We start from the raw sequence: 27,741 nt of genomic DNA, 5'->3' as shown, positions 1-27,741 counted from the left end.
AATATAGAAATAGATACTTTAACCGTAAAAAGTACATTCACAAACCTTTGGACCCAACCATACATCTCTAACACAAAAGTAGTTTTTACCTATACAGTCAGGTCCATAAATATTGGGACATCAACACAATTCTAACATTTTTGGCTCTATACACCACCACAATGGATTTGAAATGAAACGAACAAGATGTGCTTTAACTGTAGACTGTAAGCTTTAATTTGAGGGTATTTACATCCAAATCAGGTGAATGGTGTAGGAATTACAACAGTTTGCATGTGTGCCTCCCACTTGTTAAGGGACCAAAAGTAATGGGACAGAATAATAATCATAAATCAAACTTTTACTTTTTTAATACTTGGTTGCAAATCCTTTGCAGTCAATTACAGCCTGAAGTCTGGAATGCATAGACATCACCAGACGCTGGGTTTCATCCCTGATGATGCTCTGCCAGGCCTCTACTGCAACTGTCTTCAGTTCCTGCTTGTTCTTGGGGCATTTTCCCTTCAGTTTTGTCTTCAGCAAGAGAAATGCATGCTCAATCGGATTCAGGTCAGGTGATTGACTTGGCCATTGCATAACATTCCACTTCTTTCCCTTAAAAAACTCTTTGGTTGCTTTTGCAGTATGCTTTGGGTCATTGTCCATCTGCACTGTGAAGCGCCGTCCAATGAGTTCTGAAGCATTTGGCTGAATATGAGCAGATAATATTGCCCGAAACACTTCAGAATCGATCCTGCTGCTTTTGTCAGCAGTCACATCATCAATCAATACAAGAGAACCAGTTCCATTGGCAGCCATACATGCCCACGCCATGACACTACCGCCACCATGCTTCACTGATGAGGTGGTATGCTTCACTGATGAGGTGGTATGCTTCATGAGCAGTTCCTTTCCTTTTTTATTTATTTATTTATTTATTTATTTAGTTAGTTCGGGACAATGCACATTAATGAACAATCTAACATTTCTGTACAGACTGTAAATGAGCCAGGTTGTAGCATAAATGCTAATTTTCACCTGTAGTCCCGAGGCAGGAAAACAACAACATAAAGATAATACAACATAAAAGAACAGACAATATACAATATCAAGCAAGAAACACATTAACACACATTCAGACAGATTACATCAATGAAGTTAGTCAAAATGAGGACATATCTGGGAACCTTTAAGAAACTGTTTAAGGTGCATTTTAAATGTACAGTCAGTAGGAAAGGAAAGGAAAGGAGGTGAAGTGAAGCCAAGTATGGTGACCCATACTAGGAATTTGTGCTCTGCATTTAACCCATCCAAGTGCACACACACAGTAGTGAACACACACACACAGCGTGAACACATGAACACACACCCGGAGCAGTGGGCAGCCATTGCCCGGGGAGCAGTTGGGGGAACGGTGCCTTGCTCAAGGGACTCACCTCAGTCGTGGTATTGAGGGTGGAGAGAGTGCTGTACATTCACAATCTCCACCTACAATCCCTACCGGATCTGGGACTCGAACCTGCAACCTTTGGGTTACAGGTCCGACTCTCTAACCATTAGGCCACGGCTGCCCCACTAGTAGGACATTCTCTAATATTTGTTGGGAGGCTGTTCCAAAAATGACCTCCTCTGATAGACAGAACAGTTTGTCCAAAGGTAGTTTTTCTGTGCGGGATCTCTATATCCCCTCTAAATGAGGCTCTAGTGCAAAAACCTCTGTCAGACCTAGGTTTGATGTATGTGGAAAGAGAAGGTGGGGCCAATCCATGAAAAACTTTATAAATTAAGCAGCTATTTTTAAAATTAATAAAATTTTCAAAATTGAGCATATTATATTTTCCCAAAATATTACACTGATGGAAAGACAGAGGCTTTTGATCAAGTATTTTTATAGATTTTTTGAATAACATTTCTATAGGTTTTAAAATTGTATTTCCAGTAAGTGACCAGGTTGTGATGCAGTAATCTATATGTGAAAATATCATTGAATGTAGGAACATTTTAGCAGAAGTAATTGTCATTGATGGTCTGATTTGTTTAAAATTATGTAAATTTAATTTAATTTTATTTGTCGTAAGTTTAATATGTTTTTTGAATGAAAGTGTTGGGTCCAGTGTGACCCCGAGGTACGTGAACTCTTCAACAATGTCAAGTTCCAATCCCCCCAGGAACACATTGGACCGCTCCAGTTTTCTAAATTTTTTTGAGAAAATCATAGTGACAGTTTTCTTTTTGTTCAATAATAGACAGGATTTAAGCAGCCAATGCTGAATATTCTCCAGTGCTGATATAAGAATGGATGATGCTTCCTGTGTGCTTTTAGCAGGTGTGAAAATAACTGCATCATCAGCATACATTTGGAAATGGACATTTTGACAAATGTTTGGCATATCATTTATATATAGAGAGAACAGTACTGGTCCCAAAATAGAACCTTGCGGGACTCCTGCTGAACATTCAAGGTAAGACGACATAGTACCACTAACACACACAGCTTGTCTTCTGTCTTCTCCATACTCTTCCCATCACTCTGGTACAAGTTGATCTTGGTCTCATCTGTCCATAGGATGTTGTTCCAGAACTGTGAAGGCTTTTTTATATGTCATTTGGCAAACTCTAATCTGGCCTTCCTGTTTTTGAGGCTCACCAATGGTTTACATCTTGTGGTGAACCCTCTGTATTCACTCTGGTGAAGTCTTCTCTTGATTGTTGACTTTGACACACATACACCTGCCTCCTGGAGAGTGTTCTTGATCTGGCCAACTGTTGTGAAGGGTGTTTTCTTCACCAGGGAAAGAATTCTTCGGTCATCCACCACAGTTGTTTTCCGTGGTCTTCCGGGTCTTGTGGTGTTGCTGAGCTCACCGGTGCGTTCCTTCATTTTAAGAATGTTCCAAACAGTTGTTTTGGCCATGCCTAATGTTTTTGCTCTCTCGCTGATGGGTTTGTTTTGTTTTTTCAGCCTAATGCTGGCTTGCTTCACTGATAGTGACAGCTCTTTGGATCTCATCTTGAGAGTTGACAGCAACAGATTCCAAATGCAACTAGCACACTTGAAATGAACTCTGGACCTTTTATCTGCTCATTGTAATTAGGATAATGAGGGAATAACACACACCTGGCCATGGGACAGCTGAGAAGCCAATTGACCCATTACTTTTGGTCCCTTAACAAGTGGGAGGCACATATGCAAACTGTTGTAATTCCTACACCATTCACCTGATTTGGATGTACCCTCAAAATAAAGCTGACAGTCTGCAGTTAAAGCACATCTTGTTCGTTTTATTTCAAATCCATTGTGGTGGTGTATAGAGCCAAAAATGTTAGAATTGGGTCGATGTTCCAATATTTATGGACCTGACTGTATAACTCATTTGCAGGCACACATGCAATCAGATTTGGAAAAAAAATCTGTGAAGGAGTACCTGATGATATGCTTGATCTGAGGTAAAATAGATGTTTCCATGGCAACATTGTGTGTGGTCAACAGGTACTGTCTGAACTCGTCAAAGAACATCTCGTTGCCCTCCTCATAGCGGCCGTAGTTCTGCGAATGCTCTTTCTGAATGCAGTGATTGGTCAGGTGACTGGTCATATCCTGCAGATCCAAGCTGTTGTAGGGCTCAGAAGACGTCCTCAAAACACCCTCACGGTACAAGTAGATATTATACTGATGGTCTACAAGCACCCAACTCCTACAGATAAGACAGCCAGAGAAAAATATCCATTGGCTTTATGAGTACTTTGACTTCATTAGGATGGAACATTGCAATTCTGTGCTTTTCTGTAATCAAATCAAACAACATTATACGCCTCATCTTACCTTATATCAAATTTGCGATGTCCCGGCTCCAACAGCAGTGGTTTTTCCAGATACTTCTGAATGACATGCACTTGGCCTTGATTATCGATGAACTCAAGCAACTCATTTGCATCATAAGATATCAATATACCTGCACCTGAACAAAGTGAGAAATAATTCCACACTATTAACTCGTGTGCAAAATCTTCTTTGAACTTGCCATTTTAGACCGATGGAGATTCGTACCTTTTGCACCAGCTGATGATTTGGCGATCCACACTGTTCCCTCTCCGCTTTCCTTTCTGGAGTTAAATGAAGCTAAGAAGACCTCCCGCTCATCTGTCTTTGGATTGCTCTTCATGTGGCTGATGCCATTGGTGGCTGGAGCTACTGGGGTGTTGAGGTTGGTTGGGTATATGATGTAAGACTCAGGGAACCAGTTACAGGAGTCCTTCAACTCTGGACTGGTCTTGATAATCCTAAACATCAAACATGCTTATTTAAATATTTAAATTTATAAATATTTAAAAATTTAAACATGTTTAAATAAACCACTTACTTGACCAGTGATGCTTTGCGGCACAGTTTATCAGCTCCTCTGTAATAATTCACCAGCTGCATCAGCCCTGGTTCATGACCTGTAGAGGACACAGCAGGGTATTTGACATTGAAATATCGAAATATTGAGCAGTGATGGCAGCGCCCTGCAGCTAAAAGACTTAAATCATCAATTTTGCAATCAGTAAAATGTGTTATTTTTGAAAGTCTCTTATGCTTACCAAGGCTGGATGTATTTATTCAACAATATAGTAAAACATTAATATTGTAAAATATTAAAATGACTCTTTCTGACAGATCATGAGACACTGAAGACTAGTAATGATGCTGAAAATTCAGTTTTGCATCACAGAAATAAAATACATTTAAAAATATATTAAAATATAAAATGTTTGGTGAGCATAAGAGTATTCACTTCAGTATTTCCCAGTAGTGTAAACTACCAGTCAAAAGTTTTTGAACAGTAAGATTTTTAATGTTTTTTTTTTATGTTCTATTTGAATATGTTTTAAAATGTAATTTATTCCTGTTATTTCAAAGCTGAATTTTTACTCCAGTCACATGATCTTTCAGAAATTATTCTAATATTCTGATTTGCTGCTCAAAAACAGTTATTATTATTATTATTATGTTGAAAACAGCCAAGTAGAATTGTTTTCAGGTTTCTTTGATGAATAGAAAGTTCAGAAGAACAGCATTTATCTGACACGGAAATCTTTTGTAACATTATAAATGTCTTTATCATCATTTTTGATTAATTTAAAGCATCCTTGCTAAATAAAAGTATTAATTTCTATCATTTCTTTCCACAAAAAAATAAAATAAAAAATAAAATACTGACTCTTGACTTTTGAATGGTATAGTGTATATAGTCTTACAAAAGCGTTTTATTTCAGATAAATGTTGATCTTTGGATCTTTCTATTCATCAAAGAATCCTGAACAAAATGTACTCAACAGTTTTAAATATTGCTAATAATAATAAAATGTTTCATGAACAGCAAATCAGCATATTAGAATGATTTCTGAAGGATCATGTGACACTGAAGACTGGAGTAATGATGCTGAAAATTTAGTTTTGATCACAGGAATAAATTACATTTTAAAACATAATCAGATACTTTAATTAGTAAAAGCATTTTGCTGTATTTTGGATCAAATAAGAAAAAAAACTTTTGACTAGCAGTGTACATATATGTATGTACATTATTCATGTGTTTGTATGTATATATTTTTGTTACACATTCTCTAAGCTTATATATAAATATTAAGAAAATTCTCATATATTAAAACTTTACGTAATTACATGTTACTACACAGTTATAGAGATACATCTCCGCAGGAATGTATAGTGCTAATTTTTTTTTTTTTGTAATCAGCATTGCTGTGTCATGTTTCCAGTGCTCAATTATTAAAATTCAGCATTCATCATTTATTATCATAAGTTTAACAGCTTGTACTGTCCGTAGTCTCCAAAAAACATCATGTACTGAAAATGTGCACAGGTTAGATGTATTATAACAACTTGCTGGAACTCATAACTTTCAATGCACACTACAAAATTCATAAAACATATCATTGTTACGAGATAGCAATGTATGATTAATATGCAGCTATTGAAATCATTTACCTAGCCGTCCAAAAGGCAGCCGGTTTCTCTCTCCCAGCATTAAATTAAACCTTGGGTTGTCCTTCTTTAGTCGTTTCCATTTTCCAGTAGATGCGAGGATCTTAGCCACCTCAGCATATACAGTACTGTTGTCATCTCTCAAAACAAACGTGTACATCGGTGAACTCATATTCCTCAGTCTTCTGCCAAAAGCCTAGAGGAGTGATGATTACACACTAGCTAGCCGACTAACGTTATCTGTCTCCCAACAAAGTAGCCTGAAACCGGACATACATGACTTTCTTGCTGCTTCTTAGTTGTTTTTGCACAGAGATCTTTACAGGAAATATTCCCGCTGCAATCCAGACCGAAAAGCAGGGCTGTGCATCTGTACCCGCAGTAGCGTGGCCGGTCCGAGGACAGTGAATACTAGGGTGTGACTCTTGAAAGGATTTGCCTTCTGAATTCTCGGAGCTAACAGTCCACGCTAGCTTCCTCTGTTCTCATGCTTGTCTGTGTACAACGGATATTAAAAACACAGTCCAGTGATAGGCTAGCGCACTACAGAGTCCAAGAACAGAGGTCGACTATGTAACTATGTATTTAATTCCTCGCTTCCTGTGTAGTCGTCTAGACAGTAGACATCAGTTTAAATCCCCAGTTGAAGCCTCTTTATCCCAACACACTCATGATGTGACGTACCGCTGGGAGTCAACGCACGCACGCCGCACAGACTTTTGGGTACTGTAGTTTTATGCTACGTATGGGCGACTGAGGGGACGTACAGTACGATGTTCAACAGCTCGACAGATGTTGCGAATGATAAAGCCAGTATGCCAGTCTGTGTTAGCTAAAATGTTTTGTTAAATAATAATTATGACATAAAATATCGAAATTATGAGATAAGACTTTTTATGTTAAAAATAATTTGACATTTGTGTCACATTTATGACTGTAATAATTTAGACTTTTCCCATGTCATAGATGAGTTTTTCCTTAATTTTGTATTTTTATGTAATACTGTCTACTTTTTGTCTTTTAAATATGGCTTTTATGTCATAATTTATTTTATACTTTTATATTTTTCATAAAGAATTTTAGGCATCCTCATGAACGAATCAAAATGTTACATTTTATGTCATAATTATGACTTACTCTGCAATGATTTCGACAAAAATAACTTTTTCCTTCATTTTGACTTTTTATGTAATATACTATTTTTCGTCTCATAAATATGGCTTTTATGCATTCATAATTCATGTAATTTAGGTAAATAGGTAATTTAGGTAAATATGACGTCTGTTTTTATCTCTTAAGTCTATTAATATGATTAATGATGTCAAAATAACTGTGTTTTTCTTATGTGGTGAAAAGTCCATTATAGTTAATATGATTAATTATGATGTTAAAAAATTATACGTCTTTTTTTATATGGTGGAAATGTAAATAGAGAACATGGAGAACCCTAGCTATCTTTATGAACAATTTGAAATTATACATTTTATGTCATAATTATGACTTACTATGTCATAATTTCGACGTCCATGTCATACTTTACTTTTTCCTTAATTTTGTATTTTTATGTAATATTTTCTACTTTCCATTTCATAAATATGGCTTTTATGCCATAATTTATTTCATACCTTTATATTTTTCATAATTTATGTGGTAAATATGACATCTCTTTTTATCTTTTAAGTCTATTAATATGATTAATAATGTCAAAATTATGATTTAGCAACAAACTGCTTTTTCTAATGTGGTGAAAATGTAAATAGAGAACATGGAGAACCCTAGCTATTTTTATGAACAAATTGAAATTATACATTTTATGTCAAAATTATTACTTACTGTGTAATAATTTCGACTTTTTGTCATGTCATAGATTACTTTTTCCTTGATTTAGACTTTTTATGTAATATTTTATACTTTCCATCTCCTAAATATGGCTTTTATTTTCCTTTTTTCTCTTAAGTCCATTATAGTTAATATGATTAATTATGATGTTAAAAAATTACATGTCTTTTTTTATGTGGTGAAAATGTAAATAGAGAACATGGAGAACCCTAGCTATCCTTATAAACAATTCGAAATGATACATTTTATATCATAATTATGACTTACTATGTAATAATTTCGACTTTTTGCCATGTCATAAATGACTTTTTTTGTGATTTTGTCTTTTTATGTAATATTTTATACTTTTTGTCTCATAAACATGGCTTTTATGTCATAATTTATTTCATACTTTAATTTTTTTTTTTTAATATAATTTACGTGGTAAACATGACATTTTATCTCTTATGTCCATTATGATTAACATGAATAATTGTTATGTTAAAATGGTGATTTAGCAACAAACTGCCCCCCCCCCCCCCCCCCCCAATGTGGTGGAAATGTAAATAGAGAACATGGAGAACCCTAGCTATCTTTATAAACAATTCGAAATGATAACTTTTATAACATAATTATGACTTGCTATTTAATCATTTAAACTTTTTGCCATGTCATATATATCACTTTTTCCTTGATTTTTACTTTTTATGTAATGTTTTCTACACTTCATCTAATAAAAATGGCTTTTATGTCAGAATTTATTTGATACTTTTATATTTTTCATAATTAACATAGTAAATATGACATTTCTTTTTATCTCTTAAGTCCATTATGATTAATATGATTATGATGTTAAAATTATGATTTAGCAACAGTTTTTTTTCTAATGTGGTGGAAATGTGAATAGAGAACATGAAGAACCTTAGCTATCTTTATGAACAATTTGAAATTATACATTTTATGCCATAATTATGTCTTAATATGTCATAATTTCAACTTTTTTGCAATGTCATAGATATGACTTTTTCCTTAATTTTGACTTTTGTATGTAATATTTTCTACTTTTCCTCTAATAAATATGCCTTTTATGTCATAATTTATTTCTTACGTTTATATTTTTCATAATTTACGTGGTAAATATGACTTTTCTCTTTTTTCTATTAAGTCTATTATGATTAATAATGATGTGAAAATTACGATTTAGCACTTTTTTTAACTGTTTTTTTCTTATGTGGCGGAAATGTATCTTTATGAACAATGTTATCATAAAGTCTGATAAAGTCTCCTTTTTAGTTCTTTCAAGGTCTCTAGAATAAAATGAAGAATCTAGGCAAAACATCTGAACTTTTAGAAATACTAAAAACTGAAATTGCCATTTATTCATTTACAAATGGCATTAGAAATAGCAATATAATTAAATGAATAATTTAATAGTTTATTAAATAATTATTTAATAAACTAGTTAATTTATTTCATCTATCATCTTTTATTTTTGTACTAAACCAAAAAATATGACTCTGCAGTACATGCAGTGAGTGTGTGTCTCCAGGCGATGGCGCCGGTGATCCTAGTATGGAGCGGCCGGAAGCTGCGTAGATCGGCGTAGATCATGCAGGAGGCGCGGGCTTTGGTTAAAGTTATTGTTGTTTTGTTCCACTTCGCTCTATAAACTTTAAGCTATTTCTGAACTTTACAGCATTTACACAAGAAATACGTTTAACCCAGAGGTAGGTTTCTACTTTCCTCGGCCAAAACAAAACGCACACGGAAGTGTGTTTGAAGCTGTATTTGTGATTTGTGTTTCTGCTGTCAGTTCACGTTATGAGTTTAGATAAAGAACATTGTCCTGTTTTTCTGAGTGTCCTACACATATTTTATACTGACACAGTGTTATTTCCCCTTGTGACATTGTCGTAAAATCGTTATTTAGTGCATTAATATGGTTCATGTGTCACAACATTTGTAAGGTTATGCTTGAAATTACAGTACGTAAGTTTTTGTACAAACATGCCCATTCTTTATTATTAACAGGAATTGTGTACAGATCAACAAATCAAATCTTATATTTGTTTCTCTTAACCAACTTAATGAGGTGCATCCAGTGGGATGCTTTTTAAACACTGTGTAAGTTGTTCACATGTATTCTCTACTTTTGGCTGTTTTTTCTTTATTATCAAGTCCTACCCATCCATTAAAAACAAATAACAATTTCGCGAAAACATTAGTTTTATAGACAAATATCATGAGAAACAAAATAAGACAAGTACAGTCAAACCAAAATTCAGACACCTTCAACATTTCACACATTTTCATGGTTTATTCGCTATAGTTTAGAAAATGGTAATAAAATGTGACAAGAACTCAGAGTTAAACTGTCAGAACAAATTTATCTTGATAGTCACAAATAAATTACAGTCAAACCAAACTTTTTTCAGACACCTTTAAAATTTCTCACATTATCACAGTTTTTTCATTGTAGTTGAGAAAATTAACAAAAAATAAACTGTGTCAGAACAAATTCATGTGGATAATGTCGGATAACTTTGATAGAAAGGTTTATAACAAAACATGGTCAGGTCAAAGTGTCAAATAAAATTTTGCTCCCAAATTTTTATCAATTTTACTGGTAGTTCACTGTATAAAGATTATTTGGGTGTAATATGTCATAGTTTATTTTCCTATCCCCACTTACATAAATTAAATATAGTGTCCTGCTCCCACTAATAAAAAATAATCAAACATTATATCTGGTGTCAGTTTGAATAATTTTTGGTTTGACTTTATATTGAAATTTTGACTGGCATTGCACTTCATACCCTCTCTCTCTCTCTCTCTCTCTCTCTCTCTCTCTCTCTCTCTCTCTCTCTCTCTCTCTCTCTCTCTCTCTCTCTCTCTCTCTCTCTCTCTCTCTCTCAAAAGTACATACGTACATACAGTGCATACATATATATACGGTGTAACTTACTGGTTACTGTTGTTAGATGTAATTTATATACATATACTCTACATATACCCAGTAGGCCTGGGCAATGTAGAAAATAAATTGTATTTCAGTACTTTTCTGCCTTTTGACAACATGTGATATACACCAGACAACATTTGAAGTGGATCAAAACCTTTCATACTATTTCAGACTACTATCTACCAATTGCGACAGCCATTGTAGCCAAGTAAAAAGTGATACTTACATTTATATTCATACATGAATGTTTTATATATATAAAATCATGAACATGGTAAATATTTTTTAATACATAAGTTGTGATAGTTTTCTTTTTTGTCATAATGCAAATAAATCAGTTTTGAGCTGATTCACACTGAAACAGTTTGAACAGATTTCACAGAAATTAAACACTGTAACACTTTTTGTAACTGCAGTTTGAATTAGAGACACTATTATAACATTTCTGCCTATTATAACAAGTCACTCTTTAGGAAAATCTGCTGCCTAAGTGCATTGAAGTTATGATGATATCCACAATGTTGCTTAATTTTTAAATTGCCATTTATATCATTATGAAAATATCATGAATATTTACTATATTGCATTTACCCTGCAAGAACTTCCTTGCTATTCTTGTGTGGTACTTCTCTACTTTTATTTATTATTAATTGATCCTGTGCCCACTTCTTGTGCAGGCTGGAGCAGGCCAGGCATGAGCAGAGCACACCTGGACGAGTGGCAGAGGAGGTCCTTTGACATTTCGTCTGGCTCCTGTACACCTGAACAGACGGCCGATGCTTATCGGGCACACGTCCTGTCCATTCAGTATGCATGGGCGAGCGCTGAGCTCTCTCCGGCCGGAGCTGCCAGCCTGCTCAGGACCTACTCCGAGCGGTACGCCGCAGTCCTGGACTCAGACGACCCACACACAGGGCTAAACAACTATGCAGAGAGCGCCCTACACCTGGCCCGCAATCAAAAGAACCACAGCGACAAATGGGAGTCGTCCCTAACTTTCGAGAATGTGTTCAACTTGCCGTGCGTGCAAAGGATGATGCAGGCCGGGTCAAAAGAAGGCGCTCTCCTGGTACATCCAGCAGATGTTAACATTACTGTTGGGGGTGAAGTCAGCAGGGGAGGGGAGAAAGGCAGCACTCTCTCAGGTCCTCCTCCTGGATTAAAACGAGAGCCTCCAGCTCTTGGGCCCGCACCTAGAGCTGAGATAGGAAGGGGGGTCAGTAACCCACTTAGTGGTGCTGCAGAGTGGGCCAGAGGACTTGAAGCAGCCCCTCCACGTACACAGGCACAAAATGCTCCGAAAGCTCCAACAGGATCCACGCCTATGTTTGGGCATAACAATTTCAGTTCCACAGGCAATGCTAGTGTGTCTTACTCTAGTGTAGGTTGCACAAGTGGATCCAGTGTGCATAATCAGCCTGTGTTCTTTTCCTCCACAAACCCCTCCAAGAGGAAGAACTTCTACGGCTCAGGAACTGAAAGCAACAGAAGCTCATTCCCATCACAAGGCGAGCAGGAACCGCGAGGGAGGGGACGGAGAGGAGAGGAAGGTGTCAGCACTAATTTTAGATCAGCAAGAGAGCAGTTCATCGTTGACCAGCAAAAAAAGCATTCCCAGCAGGGTCAGCGAGGCTCTGCAGCCAACGTTGCTGCAATCACCAAGAAATGCCTTGGGGCGAATCGGCCTCGTGGAGCGTCATCCAAATTCGTCTCTCCCATGCCAAGACAAGAGGAAGAGGGCAACTCAAAAGAAAACATACCACAAGATATGCAACCTGTTGATGAGCGACTAAAGAACTTTGAGCCCAAAATCATTGAACTTATCATGAGCGAGATCATGGACCATGGTCCCCCGGTAGCTTGGGATGATATTGCCGGACTAGAGTTTGCCAAAGCCACAATCAAAGAGATCGTAGTGTGGCCCATGTTGAGGCCTGATATATTTACTGGACTCAGAGGTCCACCTAAAGGCATTCTTCTATTTGGTCCTCCAGGCACCGGTAAAACCCTTATAGGGAAGTGCATAGCGTGCCAATCCGGAGCTACTTTTTTCAGCATCAGCGCTTCGTCACTCACTTCGAAGTGGGTTGGAGAGGGCGAGAAGATGGTACGAGCGCTCTTTGCCATTGCTCGGTGCCACCAACCTGCCGTCATCTTCATCGACGAGATCGATTCCCTTCTTTCTCAGCGCACAGACGGAGAGCACGATTCGTCCCGTCGAATTAAAACTGAATTTCTTGTCCAACTCGATGGAGCCGCCACCTCAGCAGAAGATCGCATCCTGGTGGTTGGTGCCACCAACCGGCCACAAGAGATTGACGAAGCAGCCCGTCGTCGCTTAGCCAAGCGTCTCTACATCCCTCTCCCGGAGGCTGAGGCTCGCCGGCAGATAGTAGCTAACCTTATGTCCCGTGAGAAAAGCCAACTGGGAGCAGATGAGATGGAGAAAGTGGTGCAGGGCACAGAGGGGTTTTCAGGGGCAGATATGACACAGCTGTGTCGCGAAGCAGCCCTAGGCCCCATCCGAAGCATTCGGCTTAGTGACATTGCTACCATCTCGGCAGAGCAGGTTCGGCCGATACTCTACTGTGACTTTCAGGAGGCTCTAAAAACAGTGCGACCTAGTGTCTCTTCTAAAGATCTGGAGCTGTATGAAGAATGGAACAAGACGTTTGGCTGCGGTCGCTGATTGCATGTGTTTTGATTGCACTAATTAAGTTTTATGTTAGTATGAGTTGATGTTGGGTTCATTTCTTGAAATAAAAGTTTGATTTGTTTTGCGTTTTTTCGGGTGGTCTTTTTTTAAGAACATTCTTTTCAGAGAGCTGTGAAACCATTGCAAAAAAACAGTGACATTTCTGCAAAGGTATTTATGCAGTCAGAGTGGACTGACTCAAAACAGCACTCAAGATTTTGTAAAACCGAGCTTTTTACTCTATGCCTTGCCTCAAAATTTGCATACCGCAGTGGTGTCTTCCTGAAAACAGTTGCATCACTTTGGAGCTGCAACTCTTTTCCTTGTAATACAGAGGAAATGTGCCAAGTTTGCGCTAAAAAGGAACATGGGGTCTTGAGTCTGTTGTTTCCTTCTGAATGCACTTATCCAAAAGGGAACTGTCAGCTAGTACAATGTTGAGCCCGCCCTACCTTAAGTGTGTGCAGAATGAATTCAACGGCTCTCTATGTTTACCTGCTCTCACTCCTGTATAGACAGAGTGTTAGACACCTTAGGGCCAACTCTCCCATTGTGTTGTGCCTTGGTGAATGGATTTGGAGGGGAAGTTGGGCAACACTGCAGGCATTCTGGTCTCATGATAAGAGTTACCCACAGATCAACTCTTGCAGTGCTCTTCCTGTTGCTAAGCCAATGTGGTCTCGGACCACATCTGGTAAACCAGAGGAATGGCTTTATGCCTTGGAAGGGGTTTTAAAGATGGACTCTTCATCCTCCTCCTGGAGGACAGTATGTTTGGTTTAGTTTTTTCAGTTGCACATTGTGCCTGTGGAGAACTGTCCATCCGATCAGTATTCAGTCTTTTTTTTTTTTCCTTTTCAGAACAGGAGAGTCTATTTTTGTGTTGTTTTACTTCTTTCGAAGTTGGAGGGAAACCATCAGAGTTGCTATTTTCATAAACAGAGGAGTTCCAGGTCTTAGAGAGAGAGCCTTTGATGATGACACCAGCCATAAACCTCACAAAAATTATGCATTATAGAAGCAGATAACAACTGTGGCTTGATGTGTTTTCTGTTGATGGATGGAAAGGAGCATTGTGGAGCTCTAAATGAGTGGCCGCAGATGGCATGAGGAATAAAAGTTGCTGGTCCAGTGGTGAGGAAACTCACCCAGGCCAAATCACAAAGTAATGAATGACTGAATTTGAACATGAATGGTTTTGGTCAGGTTACAAAATATAAATCATTTTTTTTGTAAAGCTTGATGCCGTTTCTAAATTAAATTTAGATTTTCAGTCAGGTGAGACTAGCTTTCCTGAAATTTCTTTCTGTTTGTTGTTTTTATGCTTATGCATTAGCATAACATCTTCATTGTCAAAGTACGACTGATTTGTGTTGGAGTGAAACGCAAGGTTATGTGAAAGCTGATGACTGCAGTCTGGGATAAATTGAAAGTGAGATGGCTGATTGATTTGGTTGCTTCTTGCAACTGCAAAACCATTCTTACAGGAAGTCAGGCTGAACTGTTAATGCACCTCAGAAGGCGAGTGGGATTTAACAGTCTAATTCAATTCTAAACTCTGACTCTTGGGTTGTCTTCATCTGCATCCGATTATAGATTGTGCTCACATGAAATGAATCAGTCATGTAATTTTCATGAAACAATCTTAGAAAAACTGGAAGCCCATGAAAAAAGGGTGTCATTTATTTTTCATCTTTTTGTCAAGCGGCTTAATGAATATTTTAGGGTTGTGCGCTTGGCCGGAGTGTTGAAACTTTGTAAAATTAGCCAGCAGTGCAAGTAGTAAGTCCTTCCCTGAGGAGCAGTGGAAGGCTGTCAGAACAGCAGGGGTAGCCTGCAGCTGGACTATCGGAGGACAGGCACGCAGAATTCCTTCACAGCATTTCTCGACACTACAGTATATCTACAACTAACACTAACCCTGGCATCTTTTTTTTCTAGTTTGTCTAAAGCTACATTGCTATTTTTTTAGACAATTAGTTATTTTATAGAAGTGAAATGTGTCTAAATGTACCAAAAAAAAAAAAAAAATATATATATATATATATATATATATATATATTCTTTCTTCTGCTTTGCCATAAAAATTTGGTGCATTCTTTCATTCATTCAGTTATTCATTCTTTCTTTTTTGTTTGCTTTGCCATGAAAATACATTCATTCATTCTTTCACTTTGCTATGAAAATAGACTTTGGTGCTTTTTTATTCATTCACTCAGTCATTCTTTCTTTTGCTTTGCCATGAAAATGGATTTTGGTGCTTTTTTCATTTATTTATTCATTCACTCAGTCATTCTTTCACTTTGCTGTGAAAATAGACTTTGGTGCTTTTTTTATTCATTCACTCAGTCATTATTTCTTTCGCTTTGCCATGAAAATGGATTTTGGTGCTTTTTTCATTTATTTATTCATTCACTCAGTCATTCTTTCACTTTGCTATGAAAATAGACTTTGGTGCTTTTTTTATTCATTCACTCAGTCATTCTTTCTTTCGCTTTGCCATGAAAATAGACTTTGGTTCATTCATTAACTCATTAACATTGTCTTTCTTTTATTCTTTATTTATTTCCTTATTTTGCTTTGCCATGAAATAGACTTTTTTGCTTTAATTCATTCATTCATTCATTCGGTTATTCTTTCTTTCTTTTTTCTTTCTTTCTTTCTTTCTTTCTTTCTTTCTTTCTTTCTTCCGCTTTGCCATAAAAATAGCCTTTGGTGCATTCTTTCATTCATTCATTCATTCATTCATTCATTCAGTTATTCATCCTTTCTTTTTTGTTTGCTTTGCCATGAAAAAAGACTTTGGTGCTTTTTTCATTTATTCATTCATTTACTCAGTCATTCTTTCACTTTGCTATGAAAATAGACTTTGGTGCTTTTTTTATTCATTCACTCAGTCATTCTTTCTTTTGCTTTGCCATGAAAATAGACTTTGGTTCATTCATTACTTTATTAACATTGTCTTTCTTTCATTAATTCATTCTGTTATTAATTCTTTCTTTTTTGTTTGCTTTGGCATGAAAATAGACTTTGGTGCTTTTTTTCTTTTATTCATTCATTCACTCACTCAGTCATTCAGTCATTCTTTCACTTTGCCATGAAAATAGACTTTGATGCTTTTTTCATTAATTCACTCAGTCATTCAGTCATTCTTTCGCTTTGCCATGAAAATAGATTTTGGTTCATTCATTAACTCATTTACATTGTCTTTCTTTCTTTCTTTCTTTCCGCTTTGTCATAAAAATTGCCTTTGGTGCATTCTTTCATTCATTCATTCATTCATTCTGTTATTCATCCTTTCTTTTTTGTTTGCTTTGCCATGAAAAAAACACTTTGGTGCTTTTTTCATTTATTCATTCATTTACTCAGTCATTCTTTCACTTTGCTATGAAAATAGACTTTGGTGCTTTTTATTCATTCACTCAGTCATTCTTTCTTTTGCTTTGCCATGAAAATAGACTTTGATGCTTTTTTCATTCATTCACTCAGTCATTCAGTCATTCTTTCGCTTTGCCATGAAAATAGACTTTGGTGCTTTTTATTCATTCACTCAGTCATTCTTTCTTTTGCTTTGCCATGAAAATAGACTTTGATGCTTTTTTCATTCATTCACTCAGTCATTCTGTCATTCTTTCGCTTTGCCATGAAAATAGACTTTGGTTCATTCATTAACTCATTTACATTGTCTGTCTTTGTTTGTTTGTTTGTTTCTTTCTTTCTTTCCGCTTTGTCATAAAAATTGCCTTTGGTGCATTCTTTCATTTCTTCTTTCTTTCTTACTTTCTTTCACTTTGACAAGAAAATAGCCATAGGTGCTATTGACCAGTTTATTTTTGTCTCTTATTACTTGGTTTTGACATCATTAAAGTTTCTCTGAATGGGTGGAGTGTATTTGCGCTCTGTTATCATAAGTCAAAGTGGAAAAGAGAAGTGAGATTCGGGATTGAGGCTGATGGGGATGGGGAGGTGTGAGGGGGTGCTGGCCAGATTATCCCTCTCATGCAAATGCACTCTCTCCACGGTTAGGTCCCACTGAAGCGTTGGCCACAGCTGCTTCCCGTTTCTACCCAATCACACAACAGCCATCTGGACACGCATGTCGTTGCGAAGAGTTGGTGAGCTCTTGGGTCGGACTCACTCACGCTCTCTTGACAGATCTGCTCTTCTTCAATTTACTCCATCTCCCTTTAGCCATTGTGCACTCATACAAATGGCCATTGTTGGCTGACTGCAGATACTTTAGAAGTTAATTGTTGTCAACACCTTAGAAATGATGATTCTTTTGCTGCCTCACAGTGCAGCGTTAGCTCAGTTGTTTATAAAAAGTGATTATCTGCAAGTTTGATGCCTGTACTTCCCATTCTGTATTATGTTAAAAGAGTTCTGTACTAATTATTTTAGCATATGCTTATGATGTATGAATGTGAACTTCATTCCATAATTTTGTTAGATACTCAATCTACAAAATTACCTTCACAAAACTTGACACATTATCAGAGGTTGAATAAATGTAAAATCTTTTATTATTTTTTTGCAAGCACATATTTTCTAGGATGTTGATGTAAATATGTACGAGTAAAATGCTTTCAAACTGTATTTTTAAATACAATATAAAACGAGCAGAAAAAAAGCAGTGAAATAAAAACATAAAAAAACAGGCATAATATGTACTGCCATATATTTGGTACAATATACAGGGGAACTTTCCAAAGAGAGTCATGTTACATGAAATGGACAAATCGTGACATAACTGTAATAAATTATTAAATGATATGAACTTCAGGCTGCTTAATATAAAAAATAGAATGCATTTAACACGAAGAATGAACAGTTGGAACAGAAAAGTGAGAGATAAGAGTTACATCACTTATATTGCAAATAATATTTTATAACATTTATAGCATTTTTGTTCATCTTCAACATCAGGGCAGCTTTTACATGGGATGATGATTTACATTTAATTTCTATTTTCAGTTACAGTTCTTCTTTAAAAGTCTACATACAGGTCACACCATTGTAGAAAAATAGACAAGACAGTGAAATATATAGGCAACTGTATGTACAAGAAAAATAAATGTTACACAAAACTTAAAAAGTGTTCAGACAGTGTCTAAAAAAAATTCTGAAATGTTGAATATGTTGTCGTTTAATATAGATGTAGTCAAACGTCTCTGTGTGTTCACTCAGAAGCGGTGCTCTCCACGTGTGATGTGCGACGAGAACTCGTAGCGGTCCTGACTGCGGTAACCACACAGGTTGCACTCGAAGGGGTCTCGGAAGCCATGGCATCCCATGTGGATGGTGTACATGACGTGGTCCAGGAACAAAACTCTGCAATGGACGCAACGGTATGCCCTCAATTCTTCTCCCTCTGCGCTCAGCACCTTAAACCCCTCCGACGACGCCATACTCAACTCCATCCCTGCCGCCCGCAAGGCCTCGAAATGCCGCTGCGTCTCTTCCTTCACCACTGGCAGACCTCCGTTACGCATGCCTGGAGCCATGTGATTGGTCAGGTAGATGAGACCACCTGCGGACGCCGCCCCGCCTCCCCCGGCCGCCCGCTCCTCGTTGTTGCTCTCTGTGTCAGTGGAGTCCTGGCCGCTGGGACTGGGCGAGCCGTCCTTCTCCACAGAGGCCGATTTGGACTTGGACAGTAGAAGTAGATGCTCTGCGGCGCTGTCTTTAGCAGACACGCCATTGCCTTCGGCCGATTGTGTCTTGTGGAGGTTATAAATAGGGCTGACCACCATGTCAGAGGAGCCAGGAGAGGTCTGAACCAGAGGCCGTAAGGACTCCGCTCCCAAATAGCTGATTGCGCTGTTGATGGCCTGGTCAATCACATGAGGCTGCATGAGCTCACCTGAGCCTCCGTCAAATGACAGCTCCGACAAACGATTCTCTCCTGTGGAAGAAAGCCAAAAGAGGTAAGATTTAACTCATCTGCAATGTGTGAAATGTAAAATGAGAATTGATGCATTGGTTAAAATTTACTGGACCATTACTGGTAGGCACAAATTCTGACAACTTTCTTGTGTTTATAATATTATTAACTATTACGGTGGAAATGAAAAGACACTTAGGTGCAACCCTTTGGAGAACCCTATAGGGTTGGCAGATGTCTACAGTGAATCTGTATTCGGTAAGGCACAGAAAACGAATAACGTTTTTTACAGAGCCACTAAATGGACATAGTTAGCCAGAAGAGTAGGAAGAGATGACTAATAGGACGATGGCAAATGATTTGCAGATCCTGAGCACCACTGACAAACATCTAATCTTGTGTAAAATGTATGGTAAGTACTGCTGCTCTGTAGTATACAGAGGGCATGTGTGATCCTAAATCTCGAAAGTGAAAGTGAAAAGTAAGCGCATCATTCAAAAGAGATTTTAATGACTCGCATATTAATAGTGGCTCCCTCATGCCTGCAATTTATAATTACCCGACAATACAATTTTAAGAGAAAGTAATAATTAAACATTTTTTTTTCTCTCTCATCTTGTATTTATTTACTTTAGGGGTTCCGTAGTACAAGTCATTTCCTTTCCGAAAACAGGATTCGGATTTGGGGAGGAATCACGTTGACGGCTCAACATCATGATGTCTGTTAGCCATCGGTGATGAACAATGCCATCATCTATCTGCCCAGCTCTACCGATTTAAAACAGACAGTTCGCTGAGAAACTAAATGGAGTTAATTGCATGAAACTAAAAAAAGACAGTGAAAGGTTCCTTCAGGAACCCCATTCCAGCAAACAGGGAACATTCTCAGAACTTTGGCTAATGTTCTGGAAAGGTTCTCTGAAAGTTATGAACATTCTTCCTGTAACATTAATAGAATGTTTGTTCAAAGTTGTCTGATCTTTAAAAATGTTCTTAAACTGTTAGCACAAAAACATTATTTATACATCGTTTATGCTTCAACTTTTTTTGAAAACAATGTTCGTCTAGCATTTTTTAAATGTAACTACTTGTTTCTGAATATTCAGACATTTCATGTTTCTAAAATGCTAAAATAGAATGTTCCAGTAACCAAGAAAAAACATTTTTTAAATATTTTAAAAACATGACATTTTGACTACCTGATCTCATGACAAAAACGTACCTGCGGGAAAATTTTCCGAGATGCGAAATACGTACCGATAAGTACATATCACTTCAGTTTCCAACAGAAATGAACACTAGACGCGGTAAAAGAGTGAGCACTTTTAATCGTTTTCGTACACCGTTATGATTACAGCTCGGCACGGAATTAGACTTAAGATGTGAAATCCTTGGGTACAAATCCCGTGAAAAACATGACTCATGATGAAAGAGCTGAAAGGTAAGAGATCGAAAAACAAGCTAAAACGGCATGCTTGCGATTTAGTTTTTACGTCACATTTGCTTTTGTTCATACTATCGGGTAGGTTAAGGTGTAGTCCAGATTATTTTAAAACGTCATGGAGCATTAGAGTTATAGCACCACTCAACAGACATTCAGAACTGCGGTGACATGTACAAAACCAACGTCACATAAAACATACAATATGTAGGTTCAACTGCTTCAGGGAAAAAAAACTAAAAACTCTTTTAAGGACATTTCACATTGAGTATGTCACAAAACATGACGTATTTTGCATCTTGTGAAAAATTTAAAACAGGTCGTTTTCGTCATGAGATCATGTTGCATTTTGAACAGTCGGAGAACATTCAGAAAAGACACAAACTTAATGTTAACTTTAATGTATTTTTGTTAGCTGGTTTCATAATGGTTCATAAAAGTTTTCAGAAACTAGAAAAATATATTTAAAAGTACTGTCTTAAAAATTTAGGTTCCAAAAGGAGGTTTTCGCAGGGATCAAATAGAAAGGTTTTATGGGTGTTAAAGGTTCTTCATGAAACCATAGATGCCAAAAGTGCCTACAAGTCCTCCAAAGGGTTCTTCCAGTGAAATGCCAACATAAAAAAACAGAGAATGGGCTTAGTAACACATCGCATTATTCTAATAGCACTTAATAAGCTATTTCTATAAAGGATGCAAATGCAATTATATAGGAATTCATCAAAACAAATGTTGCATGGCAAAATAGTATTTCTTTTCCTGATTTTTTTTTTGTCAACTTGTCAAAAAAAGCAAAGAGGGGGCTGCCTGTTATTGTGTCTGCAGTCTTAATTCTTTTAGTCAGAATCATAAATGCATTTTGACAATAATATCTGGATGATCTACAATATATATTCTGTAGAATGAAAGCAAACTTCAACTCTTACCCACAAACCTCTGTGGCATAGAGCTCTTACGCTTAGCTACATTGTTAGCTATCCTGTCTAGCACCAAGGCTCTCTCAGATGCAGGCATGTCCTCCCTCTGCTCATTCTGGCTGTTCTCTTCCTTCACTATGGAAAGCAAGACAAAGAAACCACGCATAAGATTTAAATGTCCGTATCTAACCTGAGCTCATCCTATGATATGATGCTAACTATAATAATGGATGATGTCCCTTCAATCATGCACATATTGTTCTCTATCCCTTTCTCTAAGATATTTAATTTTTTAAGATACTTGACTTCATGGGCATGTTGCTGCAAGTCATTTCACACAATTATTCAATTATGGCTCTGGCTCTTTCACCATTACATACTATCAGCACGTCAATAGTAGTTGTAACTCCACTAATATGTATTTTAATTTTCATCATTTTGACCATAAACCACAGTTAAGCCATGATAATGGGTCATGAGTTAGTAATTTTCTATCTATATAAGAGTAGAAAACACTTTGAAAGAGCTCTGTCATTCACAGACCTGTATAAATGCTATTCTGAAGGCCCATGCACTGCAGGTAGTTGTGACATCTCTCCTTATGTTCCTCCAGCGAGCTCCGCTGCTTGTAACTGCGCCCACAGTATGCACACTTATGAGGTTTTCCAACTGCAAATCCAAAATAAAAATGAAATCTGTTCAATCACACTATACAATTTAGTCATTGTTGGTTTTACTACAATATAGTCTCACTTTGAATGAATCAGTGCATGTTTGAGTTAATGAAGAAATTAAAAGTGACAAGAGGCATTTACCCGAGTGTGTGCGCAGGTGTCCGGTGAGGGCATCTCTGCGGCGGCAAGCATAGTTGCACAGATGACATTTGAAAGGTTTCTCGCCAGAGTGCAGTTTGATGTGTCGGAGCAGGTTACCCTTCTGAGTGAAGGAAGCACCGCACTGATTGCACTGGAACGGCCTTTCCCCTAGAAGAAACAAAGATAACATTTAACTCATATGTTGGAATTAAGACATTTTCATGTTAAATTACTACATGCTGCAAGTCATGCATAATGATTAAGGAACTAGATTTTTCAGCATGTTCTTCTTTCTAGTGGTCCCAAATGTATTAGGACACTTAAGCCACACTTTTAAATGGTTGGGTTTCATTGCAATCGGTATTAAACCAGAAGATTTTTTTAGGATGTAAACAATAAAAGTAGATGTACTGTTTAAAATTAAAACATTTGGACACTTTCTGGTTATCAAATGTCAGCAGAATATGTAGCACGCCTCTCTGAAGCTTTTAAATGCTGAAAAGAAAATATTAACCATCACAGAAATTCTAATGGTTTCCACTACAAATACCATTACAAACCATCATTTTTAATTGGTTTACCAGTTGGTCACCAATAGAAAGCAACTAATTACCAGTAGAGACCAACAGGGACCACTACAGTTTCCATTAAAACCAGTACAATTCCCATTATAACCAGTAAAACCATTACAAATTCTGTGATGGTTTCTATCGTTTCTTTCAGCAGGGATGTATTCAATATAATCGGATGGGAACAAAAATGAACTAAATTGAGCTGGATAATGACACTAAGTTTGTAACATCCACTGAACTAAATACACATTGAGCTGAATAATAACAATATTCCCTTAATTAAAGCTGCCTATAGAGTGTTTTCATGACGCCTTATCAATCAGCCATTGGCGGCACTGAATTTAAAAAACCACTGAACCGAACGAAACTTGCAAATTTAGCTGATTATTGCTGCTGAAAATGGTCAGCTATCATGTTTTGGGCTGTACTAATTGGTCGGACCAGAAAAAAAAAACATACTATAGTACTATAGACTGCCAAAAGTTATAAAAAATCAAGGAGAAGAGTGCAAAAAACTGAGAAACAGAAGGCGTTTGTGGTTGGCCAAACTGAACCAGGATTTCCAGTGCAAGAATCTTGACAACATTTTTGATTGTTCTTATCATTTCTAGCCAGGTAGGTGAAATATTAGACTAATATCTTAATTAATACTGCTTGTACGTATCTTTACCACCTATTAACTTTAGTTTGTCAAAATATTGCGCCCTTTCCTGTTTACTAAGTCCTCCTCTATATGATTTAGCAGCTTCCACACATTTTGTTTCATGGTTTAGACAGCATAAATTAGCAGAACAGCATATTTTACATTAACCGTGCAATCCATGCTGTTGTTTACATCTGAGTATCTCCAATATGGCCGCGCATCCGGGTAACTTACCAACCTGAACTGAACTTGTATCAACACTAAACTAACTTGAGCTGAATTGATAGTCTTCTGTAGAGCTGCTTTATAGCTGAAATGTAATGTTTCATAATTATCGAATTTCCTTTTTATTGCTGTAAAGCTGCTTACACAATCTGTATTTTATAATGACTTATATGTGACCCTGGACAACAAAACCAGTCATAAGGGTCAATTTTTATCTGAAAGCTGAATAAATAACATTCCATTGATCTGGTTTGTTAGGATAGATACAACTATTTGAAAATCTGGAATCTGAGAGTGCAAAAAAAATCTAAATATTGAGAAAATCACCTTTAAAGTTAAAATGAAGTTTTTAGCAATGCACATTAAAAACTTAAGTTTTGATATATTTACTGTCATAGGCAGAGGGTGAACCAGCTCCAGGGTAATGCTAAAAGCAGCCAAATCTATGAACCACAATGAACAGCTATGAACCATGAACTTTAATTTTTACTTTCCCTTTTAACAGACATGGGTCATATAGGCTAATAAAATATTTTTAATGGGACTGAATTTGTATTTAGAGTGATTACACTTTAATAAAAACATTAGAAATCGGTAATATTAATATAACATTTTATTTCCACGTAATTCAAACAACGAATAAATTATACAGAAAGCACATTATCACTAACTTTAATCTATCGCGAGTTTAAGCACTAAAACTAAATTATCGTTATAACCACACTGTAGTATACACTGTGAAATAAATATCTCACTTACATTGTACGTACATCTGCGCTTTGTTGTTTATGATGAGGGAATTCAAGGGTTGCTACAAATATACCTGTGCGACTTATAACTGGTTTTGTGGTCCAGGGTCACTATACGTAAATGTCACTTGACTTAAATTGGACTTCATCCACTGAAACTGCTTTGGAACCTATTTGTTAAAAGTTAATGCGTGGCTTAAAAGTGCAAATACCCTTTGAGCCTTCTGTATACCCTTTTGTGATAAAGTAACTTGCATTCACAATGACTCGTTGTGCTTGAACCTGTATAGCAGTATTATATATATATACACCTGTAGTTCTATCAAAGCGTATTTCTTTTGAACATAGAACGGCAGCGACAAATGGCCATGTAAATGGCGAGCGTCTGAGACACTATATGGGCCCTGTGAAAGCAAAGCATCCGCCGCTGTAGCGCTATTACGCTGTGAATGCGGGGTCACTGTCCTACACGGCTCCGCCGCGCTGTTACATCTGCAACAACGCGGCGCCTCGCGCCAAAGCTCAATCAAACACGCGGGCGGAATCTCGCACGTGAGCGCCGCTCTCCGCTCTGCGCGCGCTGCCTGGCTCTGCGCGCCGACTGGCGCCCTGATCGAACAAGAGGCTTTCAGACGCTGCCTGCCAGTTTCGTAATGCACCACTGCCTGGGTCAATTTGATCTGAAAATCTCATTTTTTCCTCTTCTTCAGCTCTAAAATAAGAGCGGCCCATCACAATGCAAATGCAGAGCTCATTTAAATAAAGTGAAGGAAACACTTTGTGTTTGAGAGCCAGTCTTCCTGATCAGCGCCCCTGGAATAAACCAATATCCAGCTCCTCCGAATGTTGTGGCATTCTCCGAGAACGCTATTAATACGGCGCTCACTTCAAAAGCCCTATAAAATAAGAGTCACCAGTGAAGCAGCAAAAAGACGGAAAAAGAAACTCATTAAAAAGGCATTTCTGGAGCACGGTACCTCCTGCGAATATTTCGATTTAAATAGGAAGCACTTCATTATATCTTTTATTATACGTTCTTTTCTGAATTTACATTAGCCCACTGTTCCTTTCTTCCATTTTGAGTTTCATTAGTTTGTCAAGTGAGGAAGTTAAGTGCCTTTTTGAGAAATGTTCTCACCCACTGGTTTGGCTTCACCGCAGTGGAATATCAATTTGACAAAGGGAGAAAATAACTAATACCGAAATAATTGTCATTTGAGAGAGACTTTTGCTTGGTTACTTGATACATTTGGACTGCTATAAAGAAATCGAAACAAAATGTCACATTTTCAAACCTCTTTTAAAAGACAAAAACATACACACATAATTATATTATACAGTACATACAATTAATAGATAACTTTGAAAAAATTAAAATTCGGTCATAATTTACTCACCCTTACTGTTTGTCATTCCAAACCTGTATGACTTTCTTTCGTCTGTGGAACACAAAAGAAGATATTTTGAGAAATGTCTCAAGCTTTTTAGTCTATACAGTGGAAGTCAGTTGTAACCAAAACTCTGTCTTTCTTTGAAATATCTTCTTTTGTGTTCCGCATAACCAAGAAAGTCATACAGGTTTGGAACGACATGAAAGTAAGCAAATAATGACTTAATTTACATTTTGACATTATCCAAAAATGCTGTCATATAACAAGATATTGTAATTTTTTTTACATCTTTTACATCAAGTTAACATAATCTATTCAAGTCAAGCCATACACAGTTTGTTTGCTCTACTCTAGCTTCTGCTAAAAGGATGGTTACATTTAAAACACATCCAGCATCTGTCTCTATGGGCCTCATTTATAAAATGTTGCACAGAAACCATCCTAAATTTGATCGTACGATCAGAATGATCATATGCACAGAAAACTCACGTACGCCTCTGTTTCAGATGTGAAATCTATGAATTGCTAATCAACTTGAACTTGCACGCAACTGAATGGTTTCAGCTCTCTGCCTTGTAAACGACTCCTAATTAATGTCATTAACATATAAAAGATCACCAGTCATAATCCAAATTCTTTAATTTAATACAGCGAGCTGCAAGAACAGCTTACATTGTCAAAAACCTGCAGTACTCCGACAAGAACAAGTGTGTACGTCTGCTTGGACCCTGACATGACACTATGCACTTTTCCACATCAAAGGCAGTTTTTATAAATATTAAGCATATGCACACTTTATAAATGAGGCCCCATGTGTGGATCAACCTACCCAGCCCTGCGCCCTGTGCCCTGTGAGCTGTGAGTGATAGCATAAGGAGGGAAGAGTAGATGGCAGTTGTGCTTACCAGTGTGACTTCGCTTGTGCACCATTAACACATTGGGCCCAATGCAAACCATCCCACAGATATCGCACTTCAGCTTCCCGTTGGGGAGGCGGATGCCCCCGGCCGTGGGGTAGGCGGCCGGCTTGCTGTCAGGGCCTGCGTGGGAGCCGTTCACTTTGGCCCCTGAGCCATCGAGCACACGCAAGTCCTCGGCTGCACATTCCTCCTCCTCTCCATTCATCTCACAGGCCAGCCCGTTTTCCTCGTCACTCCGAGCCTCAACTTTTATATTACAGGCTGGAAAAGAGGGTAGTGGGCCTGTTAAGTACAGTGGCAGGCTGGGTGGTTATTTTTTCTGGCTAACTAACACTGCCAACTATTACCATGAAAATGTTCTACAGCAAAAAGTGCACCTGCAAAGCAACTGCTTTCTGTCTTTCAGCCTTTGTTTAGCAGTTTTGTGTCTGTGTGTATGTGTGCAAAACATCAAATTTAGTTGCATTAAACACATTTTTGAAACATTCACTTGACATGAAGAACATTAACTGCATTTGTTGAACAGCAATGTATTGTAGATATTACCAGTGTTGCGAGTTTTTTTTTTCTTTGCAGCTGAGTAAACTAAGACAAAACTTTACATACACTTGATTCTTAATACTGTGTTGTTACCTGCATGATCCACACCTGTTTTTTCCCCCTCCTTTAGGTCCCACTTTTTTTCAGCATTTTTGTGTATTTGAACCCTTTCCAACAATGACTGTATTATTTTGAGATCCATCT

General features: G+C 37.3%; 3 protein-coding genes across 6 annotated transcripts in view; 1 reads left to right on the top strand and 2 right to left on the bottom strand.

The window, feature by feature from the left end:
* Window positions 1–6,613, bottom strand: part of ttl (tubulin tyrosine ligase) — a 16,660-nt gene extending 10,047 nt beyond the window's left edge. Inside the window, exons 1-5 of the mRNA XM_073835159.1 lie at window positions 5,969–6,613; window positions 4,341–4,419; window positions 4,028–4,260; window positions 3,803–3,938; window positions 3,405–3,674 (exon numbers count right to left, since the gene is read on the bottom strand). Coding sequence (XP_073691260.1) covers window positions 3,405–3,674; window positions 3,803–3,938; window positions 4,028–4,260; window positions 4,341–4,419; window positions 5,969–6,137 — 887 coding nt within the window. The 5' untranslated portion in view covers window positions 6,138–6,613. The remainder of the gene's footprint in view (window positions 1–3,404; window positions 3,675–3,802; window positions 3,939–4,027; window positions 4,261–4,340; window positions 4,420–5,968) is intronic.
* Window positions 6,614–9,394: 2,781 nt separating this feature from the next.
* Window positions 9,395–13,484, top strand: fignl1 (fidgetin-like 1). Its single transcript, XM_073835158.1, has 2 exons — window positions 9,395–9,510; window positions 11,423–13,484. Exon 2 carries the CDS (start codon window positions 11,440–11,442, stop codon window positions 13,432–13,434), a length of 1,995 nt encoding a protein of 664 aa, XP_073691259.1. The 5' UTR covers window positions 9,395–9,510; window positions 11,423–11,439; the 3' UTR covers window positions 13,435–13,484.
* A 4,467-nt stretch (window positions 13,485–17,951) lies between these two features.
* The window catches only part of ikzf1 (IKAROS family zinc finger 1 (Ikaros)), a 33,875-nt gene continuing 24,085 nt past the window's right edge, over window positions 17,952–27,741 (bottom strand). Inside the window, exons 4-8 of one of the 4 annotated variants that reach the window (XM_073834172.1) lie at window positions 26,983–27,258; window positions 22,498–22,665; window positions 22,226–22,351; window positions 21,692–21,817; window positions 17,952–19,345 (exon numbers count right to left, since the gene is read on the bottom strand). In XM_073834172.1, coding sequence (XP_073690273.1) covers window positions 18,624–19,345; window positions 21,692–21,817; window positions 22,226–22,351; window positions 22,498–22,665; window positions 26,983–27,258 — 1,418 coding nt within the window. In that variant the 3' untranslated portion in view covers window positions 17,952–18,623. The remainder of the gene's footprint in view (window positions 19,346–21,691; window positions 21,818–22,225; window positions 22,352–22,497; window positions 22,666–26,982; window positions 27,259–27,741) is intronic. The other 3 variants (XM_073834173.1, XM_073834174.1, XM_073834175.1) reach the window with 3 other exon arrangements.

The sequence above is a fragment of the Garra rufa genome, chromosome 2 (genome assembly GCF_049309525.1).
Source record: "Garra rufa chromosome 2, GarRuf1.0, whole genome shotgun sequence".
NCBI classification, from domain to species: domain Eukaryota; kingdom Metazoa; phylum Chordata; class Actinopteri; order Cypriniformes; family Cyprinidae; genus Garra; species Garra rufa.
The sequence above is the reverse complement of the archived record's forward strand: the minus strand, read 5'-3'. Positions and strand labels throughout refer to the sequence as shown.

Coding starts and splice junctions, on each gene's coding strand:
- fignl1 (XM_073835158.1), top strand. CDS start 11,440: ATGAGCAGAGCACACCTGGACGAGTGGCAGAGGAGGTCCTTTGACATT.